The sequence below is a fragment of the Megascapheus bottae genome, chromosome 10 (assembly GCF_031878675.1).
Source record: "Megascapheus bottae isolate mThoBot1 chromosome 10, mThoBot2.hap1, whole genome shotgun sequence".
NCBI lineage: Eukaryota > Metazoa > Chordata > Mammalia > Rodentia > Geomyidae > Megascapheus > Megascapheus bottae.
In genome coordinates, this window is record NC_143518.1 from 9,378,592 (window position 1) to 9,402,498 (window position 23,907).

At 33.9% G+C, this 23,907-nt stretch overlaps 2 protein-coding genes and 1 pseudogene across 2 annotated transcripts; 2 read left to right on the forward strand and 1 right to left on the reverse strand.

The window, feature by feature from the left end:
* Positions 1 to 557: 557 nt before the first annotated feature.
* Positions 558 to 1,774, reverse strand: LOC150057492 (olfactory receptor 14C36-like; annotated as a pseudogene).
* Positions 1,775 to 9,503: 7,729 nt separating this feature from the next.
* On the forward strand, positions 9,504 to 10,448 carry LOC150057493 (olfactory receptor 14C36-like). The gene has a single exon (XM_090339726.1). The coding sequence runs from the start codon at positions 9,504 to 9,506 to the stop codon at positions 10,446 to 10,448; it is 945 nt and encodes a 314-aa protein (XP_090195852.1).
* A 9,449-nt stretch (positions 10,449 to 19,897) lies between these two features.
* Positions 19,898 to 20,821, forward strand: LOC150057494 (olfactory receptor 14C36-like). Its single transcript, XM_090339727.1, has one exon. The coding sequence runs from the start codon at positions 19,898 to 19,900 to the stop codon at positions 20,819 to 20,821; it is 924 nt and encodes a 307-aa protein (XP_090195853.1).
* Positions 20,822 to 23,907: the final 3,086 nt, after the last annotated feature.

A 23,907-nucleotide genomic window follows, 5' to 3' on the forward strand; every position in this document is an offset into this window, starting at 1 on the left:
GTTGAAGAGGCTTTCTTTCTTCCATTCTATTTTTTTGGCTCCCTTGTCAAAGATTAGGTGGCCATAGGTCTGTGGTTTAATATCTGGGTCCTTAGTTCTATTCCATTGGTCTTCAGGCCTGTTCTTGTGCCAGTACCAAGCTGTTTTGATAATTATAGCCCTGTAATAGAGTCTAAAGTTTGGAATTGAAATTCCTCCAGCGCTGTTCTTTCTGCTAAGAAGTGTTTTTGCAATCAATGTTTTCAGGCTGATCATTCATTAATTTAAGTTCACCAAAACCCTTCAAAAATAAAGAATATTAATACATAGTAGAACTTGAAGAAGATTTTTACTCACATAAATCAAACCATTAAATTGTTTTACTTTCATATAGCAAAATAATTATTAATTTTTTTAAATACTTTTTCAGGGATAATAAATCAAAATAATAAAAATGACCTTAAGATCTTTCTATTCAATGTGTTGAGGGCTAACTTTAATAAACACAGCACAATACCCATTACCCAAAAATAAAATTTTTGAAGTTTAAATGTTACACAGAGAAATCTGAGTAAATTCTAACTAGATATTGATGTTTTCTGAATAAATATTTTCCCTAATGCTTTCTTTCTTTGTTTGTTTCTAAAGGTATAAATGAGAGGATTCAAAAATGGTGGAAGAATGGTATAAAAAACAGAAAGAATCATTTTCTGAAATATTTCAGTGCTTGATGACTGTCTCAGGTATACCACAGAACCACTACTAAGAAACGCAGATACTACAAGAATATGGGGCACACAGATGGAAAAGCCCTGTCTTCACTCTTCTTTGGCAGGGAACTTCAGCACTGTTGAAAATATACAAAAATATGACAGGACAATGAAGACAAAGTATCCACCACCAAATCCCACGACAGAAAACAGAAGTAAGAGTTGGCTGCCAAAAGTGTCTGAGCAGGACAATCTCAGCAGGGAGGAGATGTCACAGAAGAACTGATTGATCAAATTGGACTCACAGAAAGATAGCCAGTGAAAAAAACGTATATAGTGTTGTTGCTGGGTGGAATATTCTGCAGATGTCTGTTAGATCTAGTCTATATAGTTGTTCAATTCTAAGGTTTCTCTGTTGAGTTTTTGCCTTGTTGATCTGTCCATAGGTCAGAGTGGTATGTTAAAGTCAGCAACAATCACTGTGTTTCGATCTATGAAAGGGTATCAATGTATGTGAATTAATGCACCGTCTATCTGGCAAATATCAGGTAACCCTTTTATTAATTACAATAAAAATATTAAAAAAAGAAAGATAGCCGGAATGTTTTACCAGTTTGTACTGCTGCAAATATGAGACTACTGAGTAAGGAACCCAGTGTGGTCTGGACACAGAAATGGTGGTTTATGATGACAGGGTAGTGGAGAGGCTGGCAGACAGCCACGTAGCGATCCTGGGCCATGATAGTGAGAAGCATTAGCTCCACAGATGCACCCAAAAATACAAAAAATACCTGCATTGCACAGCCAGCTACAGAAATTGTCCTGTTGTTGGTGAAAGAGTTGATACAGGCCTTGGGAACAGTGACAGAACTGTAGTAGATGTCCACAATGGATAAACTCCTGATGAAGTAGTACATGGGCATGTGCAGATTCTGGTCAATGGTGGTGACAGTGATGATAAGAAAATTCCCTATCAGTGTGGCCAGGTATGTCAGTAGAAACAGGGTGGAGAGCAGGAGCCTGAGCTCCCATACCTCAGCAAAGCCCTCCAGGAGAAAATTACTCACTGTGCTGGCATTGCTCATGTTCTGGAAATGAAGGCTCATCTGGAAAATAAAACATAGAGGAGAGTCAAAATATTGGTAAATATGTTTCAGGCCCAGACACCAGTCGCTCAGACCTGTCATTTTAGGAGCCTGAGATTTGAAGATTGGGGTTGAAACCAGTCAGTTCATGAGACTCATCTCCAATTGACCACAAAATCCAGAAGTGCAGCTGTGGCTTAATATTAAAACAATAGTCTTGACCCCACAATCTACGGAATAACACCAGTGCCTATAGTTAAAACCCTAGGATTGGCATACAGAGACATACATATTCAGACAGAAATATATTCTAAACAATTTATTTGATGTTATAAACAGTTTGTAAGTAAAAGCTCTTCTTATATAAAGTCTCCTTTTTGTTACTCTGATTCATGTAGAAATTAGCGTTCTAGCACAAGGAGAGTACATTTTGTCTGGTGATACCTTCTCCTATTACAATGTACTTTCATATTTTTTGCAGTAATACCCAGGTTACATGCTTAAAGCCTTAATGATGTTTAAATGTATTTATATAGAGCCACTTCTAATCACACACTATTATGTGAATTTTCTGAATCAGGATTGCTCAGAGAATACTAACAAATATACATATATATATACATAGTTTAGACTTACAGAGGTTAGATAATGTTTTTTTAAACAGTGCACACAATAAAATAACTGCAAGTGAATTGTGTACAGAGAAAACATGTTTTGTAAATGTATCAACAGAATAAATGCAGGTATGAAAACATTTTATATAAGCAAAAATTTTCCAAATTATTAAGCAAACAAGATTCCTTTTACCAATAATAAAACTGAATAAGATGTGATCAAAGCAGGAAAAATCTTATTTCCTGACTTCAGGTAATGATTGAGAACCTACACTGATCCAAACTCTGTGATAATTTCATTAAAAAAATGTTCAGGTTTGGTGACTGGTCATATAATACTAGAAATTAATGGTGCCTAAATTCCATGAATTGATGCTACAAGCTAACCCTTTTTCCAAAATAACCATCAAAATGACAGCTGGAAATGTGACTCAAATAGTAATTTATCAGTACAGAGAAAGCCAGCCAAGCAATTCTGATATCTTGAGATTCAAGCTTCAATGCCAGAAAAATAGACTTATCCAATCATAGAAGAATAAAAACATATCCCAGTAGCCTTTTGTACACATGTAGAGAACACATCATCAAGATGAACAGTGACTTCATGAAATGCTATTGGGGGATTAAAGAGCTCCATATACCTGATGAGCAAATATTATATGTTTAGCTTAATTAAAACTAGTTCCAAACTGGCTTAAAAACATAGACATAAAATCTTGAACTCTAATACTTCAAGAGGAAATTATTAGTCTTTTCTATTTTTAATGATTAAAATACTTGAAATAGTGAAGGGAACGGCGGAAAACAAGATGATTGGGAGGTAGTGGGGGGAGGGAAATGGGGAGAAAACAGGAGAAGTGGTATCAATGTGCAAGAACTAATGCACTTACTACCTGGTGAATGTAATTGTAATGGCTCTACATATTATCCGACAATAAAATTAAAAAATATAGGAAAGCAAAACTAGACAAATGGAAATATATGAGACTAAAAAGCTTCTGCATGTCAAGTGAATAAATGAACAAAGTAAAATTAGAACAAAATTGAAAGAAAACACTTGGTAACCGTACTTTGTTTACTAGTTTACTAGTCTAAAATCAATACTAAACAAAAATAATTCTATCTCAAGTGCAAAAAATAAGCAGATTGAAAGCTGTACTAAGAATATGTAAATATATTTAGCAAAAATATAAGAATGGTTGGTTACTAAACACTTCTCCACTCTTGTAAAGAGCACATTGGTATAATTCTTTGCAAATAATTAGGGAAGTTCTTTCATAAAAATCAGCATGATTTGCCTACATGATTTAGCAATCTCAGTTGTTTTTGCCATTCTTGAGATTTGACCTCAGGATCTGGGCACTGTCCTTGTGCTTTCTTAATGCCATCACTCTACCACCTGAGAACCGGCACCAGGACCACTTCCAGCTTCTGTGTATGTAGTACCAAGGAATCAGCCCCAGGGCTTCATTCATGCTAGGCAAGCATTCTACATTGTACCCCATGCTTGCCCTAGCAATCTCACTTTTGACTCTATATCTTAAATCTCTGAGCTCTCTGGGTTGTACGCTAGCTGAAGTATTTCTCCTAATTTCAAGATGTGGAAGAACCTAAATATTAATTCAAGGGTAAGCAAAATGTCATACATTTTTTCCGATGGAACGTATCTTGTAGTCAAAAAAGTAAAGTCCTGTCATTTAAAAATTGCTAATCCTATATTTAAGATTATTTCAATTTTAATTTTAAATGATAGATAAATTTTAAAAAATGATGTTATTAGAGGGTTAAAATACTCACACATATGAGAATATTACCTCATAATTTCTATAGATATTTTACATTAGGCTTCAATAAAAATAATTGCACTGTGTACAAAAAGATCCAGGATATTCAGGGGTGAAACACAAAGATGTGATATCTACATGCTTCTTTATATTTATATAAATCATACTTTAAAAAATGAGGGTACTAGAGACCATTTTTGTTAAGTGAAATCAAGCTCACAGAGAATAACCAACATGTAGATTAGCACAGGGCAGAATGGTGGTTGCAAGGCAAAGGAAGAAATAAGACGTATGTTAAAAGAAATACTTGAAGAATTAATTGAAGGCAGGAATGGGAAAGGAGTAAAGAAGGACTGCATTGGAAATTATGACATTTATTCAGATTCATAACCTGATGTGTGGCATTTGGAAACTCTTTGTGCAACTATTTATCATTAAACAATATTCCAAGTGAACTGAAAGATCCTTAGGCAATCTTCCTGTGAACCAGACATAGATACAGCAGTAGTCAGTGTACTTACTGTTAGTGACTTCTTAATTCAGAGAAGAGGAAAAGTCTTCCTCTGGCTAAAGCTACACATCAATGACTTAATAATGCCTTAACCAGGAGCAGGAATAAGAATGCCTTAATTTCATTCTGATATCATGTTTAAGGATGAATAAATAACATCATCTTTTATTGAAAATGTGAGCCTGCAAATGGGTCACCAATAAACACTCTAGGATCACAAACCTAATTACCTTGTGATAGTAAGTTGCTCATAGATAATTTCAGGCCAGTGCTAATCTCCAGAGGACAGGTAAATAGCACCCAATGAAAACTCAGAAATGGACACAAAGTTGAACTTGAAGGTAATACTGTCTCTAGATATGTGTAAAAGATAAAATTAGCAAACTAGTTAGTTAGCCATCTGGAGTGAATTAATGCATTTGCATAGAGCTCTGAGCCAATGTCAAATACTGTCTTATAATACAATGATCAATCCCACTATAGAATAAATAGTTATGTATACAGGAATCTCTTCCGCTGTGACTTAAATTAAGAGAAGTAAATAGAAACCATCCATTTGGAAATTTTCTTTTCAAAATATTTAAACACATGGAATAAATTCATAAAGGTAGAAATGCAGATCACTATTAAGTATACAGACCTATGACTCAATCTGTTTTGGGAAATTCAGAATAAGTCAGGGGCCTAGCAACTGAAGAACTGTATAAGCAGAATACAATAAATATCATGGTGGAAACCTCTTCCAACAATTAATATTCACTTTGATTGAAATAAAATAGAAGCAATGAATGTAAAGTAAGCATGTCTCCCTGTCTTAGACGTTGGTACTATTGAGAGGGACACATGGTCAAAACACTATTTGAATATGTAAGAAAATGTAATAGTGATGCTTGGCGAGATTGTTTTGGTAAAGTGGGGAGGGAAATGAGGAAGAATGATGAAGGGAGTGTGATCAAAGTAGATTATGTACATACATGGAGATATCAAAATGAACGTCCATAACAAATATTTCATGCCAATAAAATTTGGGGGAAAAATTTAAACACAGCAAGCATGATAAAAACAAGGAAAAGATACAAAAACAAGAAATATATTCACTTATCTTAAATGTGTTAAATATTTGTTGGTGGTATACAGATAGACCATATCCTGAAAAAGAAAATGTGGCGATTGGGATGATTTTTAATGTGGTTTTGAAAGGCTCTATAATGCAAATATTCCAACCACAATAAAAACCAGATGACCAATGTGATGTCACTGAACACAGAGGTGGAACTGTTCATATAACCAAGTCCATAACTAGGACAAGATGCCCCTGCACAACCTCGTATAGATGTCAAACCAGATGATATTTCAGTTGGATATAAGAAGGCTATTAAGAAAAGGGAGTTGGAAATCAATTTCTCTGTGTGAGGAGAAATGCCTGTCTTCAAATTAAAAATTATATTCTATGTTAAAGGCTGATAAATACACATAAAATCTAAAACATCTATGCATGGTAGTAATGTGTGCAAATAAATTTTCTAGTGTAAGTAAAAAAATCTGCTAGCCAAATAAATTTTTTGGAATATTTTTTTCAGTCACCCTGGGTTCTAGAATTCAATTGTATACTCTTTTTTCCATAACAAATCCACTCTTCAAATAATTATTCATGTTCATAAATCTACTAAGTCACCAACAATGCCATTTACCAATCTTCCTATGCAACCCAGTCTATACCTTAAAACTCGTGTCCTTTTTGAACTTCCTAAAAATTTATTTTGTTTTACTGGTGATATATAGATTCATTACAGTTACATAAGTAATGAAATAAATACACTTCTTTAGAACAGTGTTACCCCTTCATCTCTCATTAACTACATTCCATCCCCATCCAGCACCCCAAGTTGTAAAGTATTGCAAGTATTGAGGTTATATTGGCTCGTGCTTTGTTTTATGTCCCATCATTTTGTTAATCCCCTTCCCTTACCCAAATCAGATAAACATATATATGTACATATACATATACATACATATGTACATATATATATTTTTTCTATATATGTTGTTCCAAGGAATTGAATCCAGGTCTTGGTGCATACTAGGCAACCACTCTTACCACTAGGCCAAACTTCCAGCCAGCATCATATTTTTTATTGTCATATGTATATAGCTATTAAGGGATTGTGATTCTTTTTTCTGAATATTCTAAATATATACTAATTATTACAAAAATGGGAAACCATGGATCCCATGTTTCTTAGGATCTTAATTATTTCATTTAATATGATTTTCTTCAAATTTTTCTTTTTCCTTATGAATGGTATATTGTCATTCTTTCCTAAAGGACATAGCTAGCATGATAAAAAGGAAGCCTACAGAATGGGTGAAGATCTTCAATGGTTATACAACAGACACATCCTTATATCAAAAATATACCTAGAGCTCAAAAACTTTAACTCCGCAGTAACAAATCCTCAAAGAAACAACCACGTCATTTAAAGTTGGGCTAAAAAATTAAAAAAGAGACTTCTCTGGAAAGGATATAAGAATAGCCAGTAGATATTCTACATCTTAGACCATAAAAGAAAGAAAATAAAAGCCACACTGAGATTCTACCTCATTCTTACCCAGCAAGAATGGCTATTATCAAGAAATCAAATAATAGTAGATGCTGGTGGGGGTGTGGTCAAAAAAGACGGCCACTACAATGTTGGTGGAATATAAAGTGGTTTGTCACTGGCCTGAAATTACCACTGGGACATCTACTCTCAAAAGGCAATAGGTCTTTGCTCCCTCTGTGAACCTGCACACACACACAGAGTTTAAATAAAAGGCAACCTCATTCAACCATTGTTAAAACATTACATTGAAATGTTGTTTATATGGAGACATCCTAAAATCCTGCATTTGGTTAAATCACCTTGATGTGTGGACATTAACAAGAAAAAGCTGCGTTCTCTTTGGGTTAGAACAGTCTCTGACTGTGAGTATACTGTGATTACTGCAAATGCCTTGTATTCCACCTTGTTCAAAATAAGATTCCCCAGGAATGCCTTGATTCAATTTGAAATAATGTTTTGTAATGTGAATTGCAATTCTAATTAAAAGTATGGACAAGAAATATAAGTGCAAATATTTTTTTCCTGTCAGGAACTCATGATTTCATTAAGAAACTTCTAAGTGATAAATTATTTTTTTCCGCTGATTCTCAAATTCAAATTCTTTTTTCTTTTTTCTTTTTTGCCACTTCTGGGCTTGAGTTCAGGGGCTGAGCCCTGTCCTTGGACTTTCTCAAGGCTAGAGCTCTACCACTTGAGCTTCAGCACCACTTCCAGCTTTTTTCTATGCATGTGGTACCGAGGAATTGAACCCGGGTCTTCGTGCATGCCAGGCAAGCACTCTACCACTAGGCCAAACTTCCAGACCTCAAATTCTTTTTTAATAGACTTTATTTTATATTTTTTATTGTAATTAATAGAGGGGTTACAGTTACATTCACCAGATAGAAGGAACATTACTTCACACACATTGATACGTTTTCTCATGCTTTTGTACCTATTTCCCTCCCCACACCATCTTGCCTCATCTTGTTTTCCCCTCTTCCCTTTCCTATTTCAGTAAAAAAATAAATGTATATACAATATAACAGATTACAAGGTAAGATACTGTAACAATATGAGAATAACCAAGGGACTACAAAAGAGATGAGAAATAACATAGTATATTAAGAACAACATTCACTCATTATAAAGCCCCTGTTTCCATATCCTGGATGTCCTTTCATTTAGCCTCAACCTATATGGCCTAATGTATCTAGGTTTTGAGCAATTGTAATCCTCTTCTAGGGTTGTCATATCTTTGTAATAATTATTACAAATGAGGGAAACCATCAAGCCTATGTTCTTTAGGTCTGGCTTACTTTACTTAATGTGATTTTTTCTAAGTCTTTCCATTTCCTTACAAATGGGACGATGTCATTCTTTCTGATGGCAGCATAGAATTCTATTGTGTCTAAATACCACATCTTGTTGTTCCATTCATCTACTGAGGGGCATCTGGGTTGGTTCCATATCTTAGCTATGGTAAATAGTGCTGCAATGAATATCTTTGTGCTACTGGCTTTAGTATGTGCTTGTTTCTGGACAATTGGGTCAATTATTTTTTTAAAGCACAATTCTGGACAAAATGTAATTGTTTTGTGGAAATTTTTCCCATTTCAATTGTTACAGAATAAAATCAGGAAATGTACGTAGCAAAGTTATGGAGTACATATAAAAAATGATGGTTGAATTTTTATAGTATCTGATTCACAATTTGTATTTCCAAACAGTTTTTATTTACTTACCAGAAAATATTATGTTGAGAATATTTTTTGCGTGAGTCATGAGGCTTGAACTCAGCCTGGGCCCTCTCTGTGAGCTCTTCAACTCAAGGCAACCACCCTACCCTTGAGCCAAGCACCACTTCCCATTTTCTAGAGGCTAACTGGAGATAAGTTTCAGGTCCTTTTGTGCCTAGGCTGGCTTTGAACCTTGATCCTCAGATTTAAGCCTCCTGAGTAACTAGGATTACAGGCGTGAGCCACCTCGCCCAGCTATTACTTGCTTTTTAATGAAGAAACAGAGTAACCCTATTTAAATTAATCTGTGTAAATAAAATGGATGCCTTTTTTTCATATTATAGTCAACCTGGAGTAGTCAAAACATGTTGATCAGCTAAAATTTTCAACACGTAGTAGTCACATATATAATCAAGGAAAACACTTAAAAAGAAATAACTAGAGACCAACTTATCCAATATTTTATATTTATTACCTTTCTACTTTTATTTTGCAGAGCATGGTCAATGTCAGCATGGTGACTGAGTTTCTCCTGGAGGGCTTTGCTGAGGTGTGGGAGCTCAGGCTCCTGCTCTCCATGCTGTTTCTGCTCATGTACCTGGCCACCCTGCTAGGGAATCTGATCATCATCACTGTCACCACCCTTGACCAGAACCTGCATACGCCCATGTACTTCTTCCTCAGGAACCTGTCCTTTGTGGACATGTGCTACATTTCTGTCACTGTCCCCAGTGCCTGTTTCAACTCTCTCATTGGGAACAGGGCCATTTCAGTAGCTGGCTGTGCGATGCAGATATTTTTTGTACTTTTTTGTGCATCTGTGGAGCTGATGTTACTCACCATCATGGCCCAGGATCGTTATGTGGCCATCTGCCAGCCTCTCCACTATCCTGTCATCATGAACCACCAGTTCTGTATCCAGACCACACTGGTTTCTCTACTCTGTGGTCTCATTTATGCAGCTGTACACACTGGCAACACATTCCGGCTGTCCTTCTGTCAGTCTAACATGGTCCATCAGTTCTTTTGTGATATCCCCTCTCTATTAAAGCTATCCTGTTCAGATACTTTTAGTGGCCAAATTTTACTTCTTTGGTCTGCTGTGGGACTAGGTGGTGGCTGCTTTATCTTCATTATCCTGTCATATGTTCGAATATTTTCAACAGTGATGAAGTTTCCTGTCAAAGAAGAGCGAGGAAAGGCCTTTTCTACCTGTGTGCCTCACATTCTGGTTGTGTCTGTATTTCTTAGTAGTGGTTCTGTCGTGTACCTAAGACAGTCATCAAGCACTGAAATAATTCAGGATATGATTCTATCAGTTTTTTATACCATTGTTCCACCATTCCTGAACCCTGTCATCTACAGTCTTAGAAACAAACAGATAAAACAGGCTGCATGTAAAGTAATATTAAAAATGTTAATTCAGAAAAATATTAATACCTAATTGCAATTAAATTATTGCTTTGTTTCTTCTGATATTCCTTGGAATTTAACTCAGTGCCTGGACTCTCTCCTTGAGTCTCTTTTTGGTCAAGGGTAATTTTCTATGACTTGAGCTACAGCAACTCTTCTGGATTCTTTTGAGTAATTCTGGGGGATAAAAGACTCATGGTTTTCCTATCTAGGCTGCCTTTGAAGCAAGATCCCCAGATCTTAGCCTCCTAGGTTGTCAGGATTACAGTCAAGAGCCAATGATACCTGGATACAATTTATTTCAATTTAAATAAAATATTAAAATCTGATATTCACTTAGTGAGTTTTAATTTAAAAAAAGTGTTCTATGAATTATATTGCTTATTATTATACTTGAGTGCTTCAATAGAGTATTTTTTTGCCTTTGGAACTTTTCCCTATATTTTTTATTGTAATTAATAGAAGGGTTACATTATATTCACCAGATAAAAGGTGCATTACTTCACACATTAATACCCTTTCTCATGTCTTGGTCCCCATTTCCCTCCTCCCACCCAAATAGAGTATTTTATAATTGTTTTACATTGTTCTTTGGGACCGAATCAAATTTATTAAATATTAACCACTATTTTATCACAGGTGAACTGAATAAAAGTTCTTCAAAATTAACAATTCTTTTATTATATATGACTATGCATTTTAAATGTAATTTGAAACATACAAACTTGCATACAAACTATGATAATTTTAGAATACTTATCCAAAAGAGTTTTAGAGAACTAGCATAATTAAACGTATTAATTGTATATAATTCAATTATTTGGATATCTTGATTGTGTACCAAGATACTTTGACAATTTAAATGAGAATTTAATTTTACAAATAAATAATCTGATTTGTTTAATTCCATGTAAAATAAATTGGACAACTTTATTGATTGAAAGCAAAATTTTTGAGGAATTAAAATAAAAAACCCAAAAGAAATTAAAGGTTACATTATATCAAAACCAATTTTATGATCTCATTCAAATTAAAGAGTATATATCCAAAAAGGAATTAATAAAATTGTAATCCCTGCCTCTGTTTTGAATGCTAGAGTAAGGTCCCTCTAACTGAAAGCTCTTTCTAATTTTTTGACTGTGATCCTGTGTGTGTGTGTGTGTGTGTGTGTGTGTGTGTGTGTGTGTGTGTGTGTGTGTTTTGAGACTGACTTGTGGTCTTTCTTAGCTTTTGCTCAAAGAGGGCTCTTCAACTTGCGCTAAACCTCCACTTAGACTTTTCAACATTCCCTGCAGAACGCCCTGTTTTTGGAGAATAGAAGTATGCTATTTGGGTACAGTTACCATTCTTACTGTTTTCTTCTCCAACAAATATCTCATGTTATTTTTAAGAATAGAAGTAAGATGACCACTCACTCATTATATCTTTTTTCCCCCTTTTTTGCAAGTTCTGAGGTTTGGACTCAGGCCTGGGGCCTGTCCTTTTGGTTTCTCAAGACTAGCAGTCTATCACTGGAGTGAGTTTCAGCACCATTTCCTGCTTTTTATGTGTACTAATGAATCAAGCACAGAGCTTTGAGCATGTTAGCCAAGCACTCTTCAGGCAGGTCAGACTCCTGGCATGACCAGTCATTCATTATTTTTACTATGAACATGTATGAATTCCTAAGTTCAATTTGATTTATTATCTCTATATTATAAAATTATCAACTTATTCTGTACAGTAAATTTTCATATTTTTCCTTACCATTGACAGAAAAGTTATCAAAAGTTATAGGAACAGTTATAGAATAAATGAGTAAGTACATACATTAATTTGCATTGTTGGTACTAACTTAAAGCATACTAGATATTTCATGAAATTTGTTTACCACAAAGATAGAAAATGGATAATGGTGATTATTTCTCATAAGAGCTATCATGTTAATAAGATTCTACATGTCTATTGTATTCTGGAAAATCTGTCTTCATGCTCCTGTAACATAACACCTACACCTCTATCAATGAAAAGCATTTATAGGATCTGTAGATACTATGTTAGTACCACATAATCCTCTATTTTAAGTGTCATCATAAAGTTTTTTGTTTTTCTCCGCATCCTGCCTGTTGTTTCACAAGTGAAAAGACAGAAGAACTCTTAGTCTCACTTAAACAGGCTTCAAACATTTTTCCATACATGTTTATAGCCTACATGTGCTATTCTGTTTTAAAATATAAATAAAGCTTTCATTAACAACTTGGTAGTTGTATTCTATTAATTGATAATATTATTGTTTCATTTTTAAGTCTTTATATCAAAGGAGATGGGTAGATCAAGACTAAGGTCAATGCTAAAAGTTATGTTTTAGTTAGTGGTCCTGTCAAATATTCTCTGCATTGAATTCAGCTGTAAGAAAGGAAACAAGAAAATAAATATAAAGACCTGAAGAGTATTCCCTTGTGCATGCCCCAGGTGTGGCATAGGTAAGGATACTACACCCTGAGAGAGGCAGTAAATTTTCTAGAGACAGAAAATGCACATCAAATATTTCTATCAGTAGCTGTAGATTTGGCTAGAGTGTACTTAGAAACTTCAAAATAAGTGATTTTTCTGTTATACACAAATAACTAATCTGAGTCTTATTTAGAACTGACTTCTAAACTATATATTTAGAGTGTTTAAAAATATCACTCAGGGTCTGGGAGTTTGGTACCACATACACAGAAAAAAGCTGGAAGTGGTATGGCTCAAATGGTAGAGCTCCAGCCTTGAGAAAGCACAAGAACCGTGCTCAGGCCCTGAGTTCCAGCCCCAGGACTGGCAAAAAAATATCTCTCAGTTTTAGGAGACTCACTGTGTCAGGAAAAGAATGACCCCCCTATTCATTGATGAGGTTGCATAGAGATATTCCTGACACTTCTAGAAAGCTGATAAAATTGCATAAGAGAAAGGCACAAGTCCTGAGTCGTGTTGGCTACAAATTAAGCTGAACAGGTAAGCGCCATTAAAGCTGCTCAGCTCTTCAGTATTTTTAAGATGTGTTGTAGTTAAGAAATGTGTTGCTTGGTTAGCCTGAGGCATGGTTCTAATAACTTAGATGCTATTAGAATGGCTGACACTATGCTGGGTTTTTTTGCTATTAAAATGGGAGTATAGTCAACTGCAATTACCTAAGATACTCTGTGTGCACCACCACATTCAGCTGAATTCATTCTTGCAAAGATAATTATTTATTTTTGTCCCTGACTTGAATAGCTCACTATATTAACCATCATTTTTTTCATCCACAGGTAATATTGTTTCTATCAATCTAAACCTTCTGTCCATATATGAATTTTAATTGAGTCCCTAGGACTCATTTGTCTCTGGAGATCGTTATCTATTTGACATTGCCCTTAGGCAATCTGCTGATTTTCTTGATAAAGACTATGTTGCCAAAATATTTGCAAATTATGCCTAGCAGGGTACATGTTTTTAGATTAGAAAGATCACTGTAGAATCATTTTCCCAGTGTAATCAAGGGTGATTTGTTTATCTGAAGACATATCAGGTATTGTCAGAATAAGGGCATTTGTGTAAACCCTGTTTAATCTTTGATTTGGAAGCATTTACAGGAGGCACTACTGTCTTCTACTTCATATCTAGGAAGATCCTAAGAGTGAGTATGCACTGACTGCTGTCTGTGGCTCCCTTAATTTCTTCTCCCATTTAAATTAGGGCTTCATTTCAATTTGGAATTTTGCTTTCTCTAGAAGTGTGAAAGGAAGTTGAGTGAACATATGGCAAACATATATTATTGCAATGCTCATATGAACATTTTCTATGAATTACTTAGTGATTTCATTGCATAAAAATATAGAATTTAATAAAAGTCTATTACTTTTAAAAGAAACCAGTCTGATATATATTTATTGATTGATAGCAGTTGTAATCATGTAATATACTACATAGTAGCACCAGGAACGACAACTGAATAGATGCATTGCTGATCATTCTATCATTTTATAATCTTTCATTGATCTCAAATTTCTAATTGCAAACAACTGGCATAAAATTAAAGGGGAAATTATGAATATTATTATAAACATGAAAGATTATTAGAAACATGAAACTACAAAGACAACACCATATGATACACTATAAATACATCAACATTTTTAGAATTATATTATGTATTTTAAACATTCACCTTCTATTTAAATATGTCTAGCAGATGTCAATATTAAGGGGAAAATAATGTGCAATTAATTAAATCTTACATACATCTCTCTCTATATATAGATGGAATAGATGGAATGATGAATGTATGAATAGAGTTTTCTTTGTACAAGGTCTTCATTTGGGCATAGAGATGTTTTCTTTACTCTGGTCACTTGATTTTTCTGTAAGCATGTATTCTATTGCAATATATTGAGAGCATCCTTGATGTTTTAAATATAAACCACAAGTAATAGCAAATTTAGCTTATCTGAAAGACCCTGTTCCACCAGTCCTTAGATAATAATAAAAAAATTCTCATATACACTCATTTCTTGTCCAGAGTTTTTTGCTTTAATTTGTATTTAATTATGAAGTTAATTTTAGTACTTAAAAGATAGGAGTGAGTACACTGGTCTTATGTATCTTCAACATTTTTAATGGCATGTTTTTGATAGAATTATTTGTATGGAAACTCAGAGTCAGCATCCTGCCCCAGGATTCTAGCTAGCAATATCTGTGTGTGTGTGTGTGTGTGTGTGTGTGTGTGTGTGTGTGTGTGTGTGTGTGTGCACGCACGTGCGTGCATTTTATGTGAGCAAATGTATATATCTACACACATATATGTGTTTATGTGATATAAACACACATATCATGTAGGATATATATGGTACAATTATTGCATATAAATGTTATATACAACTCTAAAATAAATGAGACTTTTCAAAGTCAACAGAAATTTTATGCATTGATTACAATACATCAAAGGTTCAGCTTCATTAAGTTTTTGTATTTCTTTCCTTCTACTTTGCATTTATAGTAAGCTACATTAACTTTAATGAGCCAAGCTCTCCAAAGTGCATACAATCTGGAAAAGATAACTTTTCCTGAGAAGTCTGTTTATTATTTTATTTTAGAATACATGGTTTGCAGGTCTTCATGTACAACCCAGAATCTGTCTATTCCCTCTCTTCTGTGAACAGAACATTCACCTGTTATGTGAGTTATCTATTGGTATTACTTCTGAAAAGCCATCTAGGAGCAAAAAGGACCTGGATTATCACCATGACCAAAAGCATTTCACCAGCAAATTGAGTCATTCCAAGCTTTATCAGACCAAATTCCTTAACAAAGCTGTGTACCACAGTGAGTTTGCACAAGGCTTTGTAGAATGGTTGGCATGATGTTAAAATCTAGCTCTTTTGCCTCTCTGAGTCTGTAATTTCTCTTATGTAAATTTGGGATACTGGGTCCTACTTTCCTGGACTGTTGTAAAGACTGAATGAAGTGATGCTTAGGTCCGGGGTTTGGCCTAGTGGTAGAGTGCTTGCCTAGCATGCACGAAGACCTGGGTTCGATTCCTCAGTACCACACACATAGAAAAAATACCGGTAGTGGTGCTGAGGCTTAAGTGGTAGAACTCTAGCCTTGAGAAAGTCCAAGGACAGTGCTCAGGCCCTGAGTTCAAGCCCAAGACTGGCAAAAAAAGAAATATAAAGGAAATAATAATTGCCTTAGCGCATAGAATGGCAGTGCACATATGTAGTGACCAATCCAAATCTCACTCTTCTAGAAAGAAGGGTTGATGCAAAACTGGGATTCTATTTTCTGGAAGTTGTTTCCAATTGCTCAGCTACAGAAATCTCCTAACTTTCCTTAAATTAGTATTTAGAACCAGGCATTACTCAAAACATCTCACAAGCATGTAAGGAGAAGGTGTCTACTCTTAGTATAAAGGATAAGAGAATGAGTGGAAAATATTTGTACCTCTGTGGTAAAGCACAGTGAGACCTAGAAAAGACAAGGTATGATGATTTTTTTCATTAATGTAACAATATATGTAACAAACAAAAGTCATTTGTGTACAGCATTGATGTTTAAACACAGGCAGAAGAGAAATTTTGCCTACTTATCACAACCAAGGATGCATTTAGCTACAGAAAATCTTCCTTGTTTCATATGGCTTGTTAGTTTTTTTCCTATCACTATCATTTTCATATATTTTCTGTATTATAATAAAATTATAATGAAAGTATAACAAAAAAAGTAATTTTGTAGGATTTACTTTTGCTTGTATTATATCAAAAAGTATTACCTGAGTCTCCAGGGATTTGTCTTACTTATTTTGGACATTTATGTTTGATTTGAAAAACCTCTTCATTAATCAATCAATACATAATGTAATGTACCCATTACCAAAAAAAGATCTGTTTTTCATGATTATGTAAGTCTAAATGTATCAATTACAAATGAGAAGACAAACATTTTACATTCAAAAATGTCTTCATGCCCATCCCCTTAGTTTTAGTAAAGCAGTAACTATAGTATTAATAATTCTACAACTTAAGACAGTTTAATATTTGGAATATTATTGAGTAGTAAGTATGGATTAAGATATTGAACTCAATCCAACTGCTGAACTACTGAAATTTTAAAATTAAAGTAAAAAAACAATTCTGCATCATATAAAAATTGCATATGCAATTATAAAATGTAATCACAAATAAAGGGCTATAAAGTACATTATAAATTAATAGGTAAAAATAGTAGCCTATTAATTTGCCAACCAAATTGCTATAATTTATAGAACATTTATTAGAGTAATTGTGAACATTCAATATCATATACTCTCCCGTACTATCACCCGTATGAAAATTTGAATATTATCTTTTGTTGAATTTCTTTACAGATTAAACACAAAGGTATAGTTATAGCTATATCTATGTATCTCTATATGTGTGTATTACACCATTTAAAGTAATATTAATATATTATACTTAAAAATAATGTACTTTTTCCATCCTTCACACAAACATAGATTATCTGCTTAAGTGTGCATCAAGTCTTGAAAACATTTTCTCTGCAAAGCATTTATCTGTATCATGAGGTACAAGCCCTGTAATGTCGAATTCTACTATTCTAAGTCTCTTTTTTCTTTCTTCTTTTTTTTTTTGCGAGTCATGGGGCTTGAACTTGGCCTGGGTGCTGTCCCTTACTTGGCATGTGCAAATCAAGACTCTACACAGCCTAATGAATTTGAAAGTTTATGACAAAAATTTATGCCCCAATCTATGCTATTAAAATAGCCATCAAGACAGGGATTGTGGCCTTGTGGTAGAGTGCTTGCCTAGCATGCATGAAGCCCTGGGTTCAATTCCTTTTTACCACATACACAGAAAAAGCCAGAAATAGTGCTGTGGCTCTAGTGGTAAAGCGCTAGCATTGAGAAAGCCCAAGGACAGTGCTCAGGCCCTGAATTCAAATCCAGGACTGGCAAAAAATAAAATGCTCAGTCCCTGAGTTCAAGCCCTATGGCCAAAAACCAGAAAACAAGATAATGAGTCAAATGAAAAAGCATGAACCAGTGCAAGAGCAGTTTTCACAAGACAATATGTTACTGTGTTGGAGATGAACTCTACAACCTGGAAGGGAGGGGGAGGGAAAGTGGGAGAAAATCAGGAAAGAGATAACAATGTTCAAGAAGAAATATGCCCACTACCATACAAATGTAACTGTAATCTCACTACATATCACTGACAATAAAAAATTAAAAATAAATAAAATAGCTATCTCATTCACAAATCTCCATATTATTTTTATACAGAATTTACCTTGCTTGTATCTTATCAGCAAAACATTACTTACAGGCGGGGAATTTGGCCTACTGGTTAAAGTGCTTGCCTAGCATGCATGAAGACCCGGGTTCGATTCCTCGGCACCACATGCATAGAAAAAAGCCAGAAATGGTGCTGAGGCTCAAGTGGTAGAGCTCTAGCCTTGAGAAAAAGTCCAAGGACAGTGCTCAGGCCCTGAGCTCAAGCCCAGGACTGGAAAAAAAAAACATTACTTACATAGTTTAAAATAGGAGGCTGATATTTTTGTAAACAATATTTGTACATAATTGTAGCAATCAGTTTCCTATGTGACCGCATTTCTTCGTTTCTTTTTGCTATTTTTCTCAGTGTAGTTTCTTTATTATTGTATATTTGTGATAAAAATTAAGTTCTACACTGTAGTAAACATGAATATATAGGAAATAATGCAAGCTTAGTTTTGCAGTAGCTCTTGAACAATTATTCTTGACCTATAAATAAAACACAGAGTGGTTTGTTCTCATCTCCTCTCAACAATGATCTTTGCCTTTATGAGGAATGCACACATATTTTTTTATCTAGTTCTGGAATTCTGGACTTCTAGTATTTTTGTCTGGTTTTATAAATTAAAAAAGAATAGCAGTGAAAGTGTGGAAAGAGAATAATACTATAACAATCAGACATAGGTATGATTACATAGTCATTCTTGATTTTAATTATTAAAATAAAGCTGGATGTGATAGCTAATGAATTTTAGAAAAGAGATATCTTAGAGAGACCTTTATTATTTTAGAACAGTTGTAATCTTAAAAGCCAACCAATAGTGTTAGGGAAGCCAAAGTGTATTAATTTGAGTAAATAAAATTAACATTATTAATATACATATACATAAGTTATATCCATTAGAAAATATAGTCAGTTTTGTTGTCCCTGGGTTATTCTCATATTGTTATATTATCTTACTTGTTACCTGGTATACTGTATGTATGTTTATTTATTTATTTGAAATAGGATAGGGAGGGGGAAACAGGATGAGGGAAAAGGGTTGGGGAGGGAACTGAGGACAAAAACATGAGAAGGGGTATCAATGTTTGTAAGCAATGCACCTTCTATCTGGTGAACATAATGTAACCCTTCTATTAATTATAATAAAAAAGAAAATAATGTCAAAATAGATATATAACACATTTAATTATCAATAGATAGATGATAGAAATGTAGAACATAGTGTTTGATAGCTAGAATGGTGGAAATAGGCATGTAAGGAAAAAACTAATATTATGTTACAGTATATACTAATATGCAAAGTAAATATATACAAAGGTGGCGTATAATATATAGTACATATATTCTGCTGCATCACAATTTCTGACTAATCTAGATACTTCAGTCTCTAAGAAAAATCTTTCATATATGAATCAATCTAACAATTTAATGCAAGCAAATTCATATACTCTGTATTGATGAGAAAAATGAATGAGTATTTACTATATCAACACAGGCATGAAATTGACATGCACCATCTTCCTTAGCACCTTTAACCAAGGAGGCATTGTGGTAGTGTGCACACAGGTTATAGGGACAGAAGTCTGATATTTGCTAAGTGAATTTTAATTGCATAAAACAGAAGTAAAAATGTCAGAGAAAATATTCATGCTCACATTATCATTTGTTTTAAATTTCTGATTCTTCTATTCAGCATTTTTAGAACATGGCCAATACCAGCATGGTTGTGACTGAGTTTCTCCTGAAGGGCTTTGCTGAAGCTTGGGAGCTCAGGCTCCTGCTCTCCATGTTGTATCTGCTCATGTACCTGGCCACCCTGCTAGGGAATCTTCTCATCGTCACTGTCACCACCATGGACAGGAAACTGCACACGCCCATGTACTTCTTCCTCAGAAATCTGTCCATCTTGGACACGTGCTACATTTCTGTCACTGTCCCCAACACCTGCATCAACTCTTTCATTAACAATAGAATCATTTCCATGGCTGGCTGTGTGACACAGGTTTTCTTAGTCATTTATTGTGCTTTTGTGGAAACTTTGTTTCTCACCATCATGGCCCGGGATCGCTATGTGGCCATCTGCCAGCCTCTCCACTACTCTGTCATCATGAACCACCAGTTCTGTGTCCAGACCACACTGGCTTCCTTACTCATTGGTCTCATCTATGCAACTGTTCACACTGGCAACACTTTTCGGCTGTCCTTCTGCTGGTCTAATATGGTGCCTCAGTTCTTCTGTGATATACCTTCTCTATTAAGGTTGTCCTGTTCAGATACCTTTAGCAACAAACTCCTAATTTTTATTTCTGTGTTTGGAGCAGTCGGTGGCTGTTTTATCTTCATTGTCATGTCCTACGTTCGCATATTTTCAACAGTGCTGAAGTTCCCAGTGAAAGAAGAACGAGGAAAGGCCTTTTCCACCTGCATCCCCCACATTCTTGTGGTGTCTGTGTTTTTCAGTTGTGGTGCTGTCGTTTACCTAATACCTCCAGTAAATTCTGAAATGATTCAGGACATTATTTTGTCTGTTTTTTATACCATTGTTCCACCACTTCTGAACCCTATCATCTACAGTCTGAGAAACAAACAGATAAAACAAGCTTTCAGGAAAATAATACTAAGAAAATAATATTAAGAATTTTTTATGGGAAAACTTGAATATAATTGTTTGTAATTATCCTATGATGTTTACTATAAGACTTTTCTATATTATTCCTGTGGGTGCATATAAAAGAATGAAAGTCAGCCTAGTTCATATTTGTAGCAGTATTATTTATAATATATAACCAATAGAATAACTCAGTGGCCATTAACAAGTAAATGCAAAAAGAAACCATAATATGCCTACAAAATAGAATGTTTTAACCATAAATATTAAGGAAGCATGTATTTACAAGAAAATAATTAGAGCTTTAGATTGACATCTTTGATGAAATAAACCAGACATAGAAAGCCAAGTAGAGGTTTTTCTTATATATGAAACATATATACTACAAATATGATTTATATACTATAATTGTGATTTTTGCACACACCTATATGCATATACATGTACATACACACAAGTGTACGTATATACATAAGTGAAAGGTGGACTGCTGGAAAACAATGGAAAATGAAATGGTAAAGGAGAAGTTAAGAAAGTTTAATTATTGGAAAATCCTAAGCAATAATAGTTAATTCATTTAAGAAAAAAGCAATCACAGAGAGTACTTAAGTATTTTATCCTATAATCTCAAATGTCACCGAATTATGTCAGGGAGTGTGGAGAACTCATATCTCTGGTAGTAAACTACATCATAGCTGATCATTGTTTCTTACATAAATCTCATTGATTTCAAAATTACTTACAATATGTAAGTTAGTGACAAAGAGAAGAAAGCAATTAGGCCCAATCAATTTTTAGGAATCTTGTAACTCTTTTTTGCCTGGCCCGTATTTTTTCAACTAAGTCATTGGTTTTCTTTTAACTCTGAAATTGTCATTGACAGTAATTTTATTTAAGACATACGATGAAAATTTGATTTTAATCCATAATTTCAAAAAATTGCAGGCTACAATTATCATGCATTTTTTCATTTGAGAAAATTGATGATGAAATTAAGATTTATTTGGCTATTTGTATATTTATCTACTTCCATATATAATTATATTTGAATATTTCATTGTTGAGAATTTCTTATGAGATTGATTAGTAAGTGAAAATAAAATGGGAAAAGAATATCTATTGAGTATTATTTGGTCTCATAAGAAAAGTGTTGATTAGTTATGTTCAAACTAACTACAAAAATTGAGACAAAGTAGTAAAGCAAAAAGTAGATGTATTGTCCTTGGGAAGCTTCTGCTTCTGCTAATTTTCACTACTTTCCAGATGTTAAATATGTATTTTTAAGTTTTGTTGCTTATTACTGTTTCCTGCATTTTAATTACCTATATCCAATTGACACACACAAAACTTGAAATATTGGACATATGCATACTGATTATTTTAAGTTGTTATGAACACAAATTTATGGCCCAAATCACAAATTTTTATATGCGATCATGTTCACTAATTCCGTTTTACTTTATTATTTTATATTTGTAATAAAAATTAAGATCTACATTTTAACAAATATAAATATGTTATATAGAAGTGTAAAATACTTACTTTGTGTACAGTAGCTCTTAAAAATAGTTCCTGTCCTTCAACCTTTCTTTATGTTTTATGTATCATTTATAGTAAGTGTAATAAAAAAAAGTACTGTTTTTTTTAATGGAAGGAAGTACTTAAAGTTGTATTATATTCTTTTTTTTCCAGTCCTCGACTTGAATCCAGGGCCTGAGCACTGTCCTTGGGTTTTCTCAAGGACAGAGCTCTATCACTTGAACCACAGCACCACTTCTGCTTTTTTTCTATGTGTGTGATACCGAGGAATCAAACCTGGGTCTTCATGCCTGCTAGGCAAGCACTCTACCACGAGGCCAATCTCCCAGCCCTGAATTATCTTCTAATATTCAAATATATTAAAATTTCTGTCTGTTAATTGACGTAGGTTCCATTATACCTTGGCTATCTTTTGTACTGTAGCCATGAACAGAAAATCTTGGAGGCATCTGAGATCCTTCACTTGGGTATTTTTCATATAACATCAGAAGTGATATTTCTGGATGAGTGGACAGTGCCAGATTTAATAGTTTGGAGGAAATTCCATAATGACCATTGTAGTTGCACTAACTTTCCCACAAGCTCTGTAAAGTAATCTCTCCAAATCTCAGTCAATTCTAATTAAAGCTGTTCATTCTGAATGAGTTGATAGTTCCATATTTCTTATTTCAAGTTACTTACAAGTTTTATGCTATAGCATTTTTCTATAAACTTATTGTCCATTATTTTATTTTATTGTCCATAAAATTCTGAGATTTTAATATTTTTGTTTAATATTGAGTTGTTTGTGTTGAAGGATTTTGATTATAATATTTAGTTTTCTGCATATAGAGGTATAAATATTTTTATTTACAATTGTATGTATTAATATATACATGCAAATTGACAAATAAAAAGATTCATGATAGATTCATAAATATATGGCAGGACACTAGATGGACAAAATGATAAACACAGATATTTACTTAAAGGCAATATTTTAATCTTAATTTTATAAGATATGGTATAAATATGCATATGTATTTATATAAATATGGCTGCATAATATATATTCACATATATTATGTAAATGTGTATATATAGCACATATCTAATATATATAACACATGTAATATAATCTTGAATATAAATATGTATAAATAAAATAACAATTATATACACATATATTTAAATTTATTTGGTACATACTCTCTGCCTCTTGGTCTCTTGTTGTCTCATTCAATATTTATAACAGTGAAAGGAATGTTTATACATTGAGCACTTAAACATTCATTATCATACCATTTCAAAATTCATGAGCTGCCCAGGCACCTGTGGCTCACACTTATAATCCCAGCTTCTCATGAGTCTGATGTCTGAAGATCATTATTTGAATCCATTCCTGTCAGGAAAGTCTTTATGACTCTTATCCCAACTAACCACCAAAGAAGCTGAAAGTAGAGCTGTGGCTTAAGTGGTAGAGCACTGTTCTTGAGCAAAAAAGGTCAAGAACAGTACCCAGACTCTGAGTTCAAGTTTCAGGACCACCTCCAAACAGTCATGAGATATGGGTAAAATAGTTAAGCTGA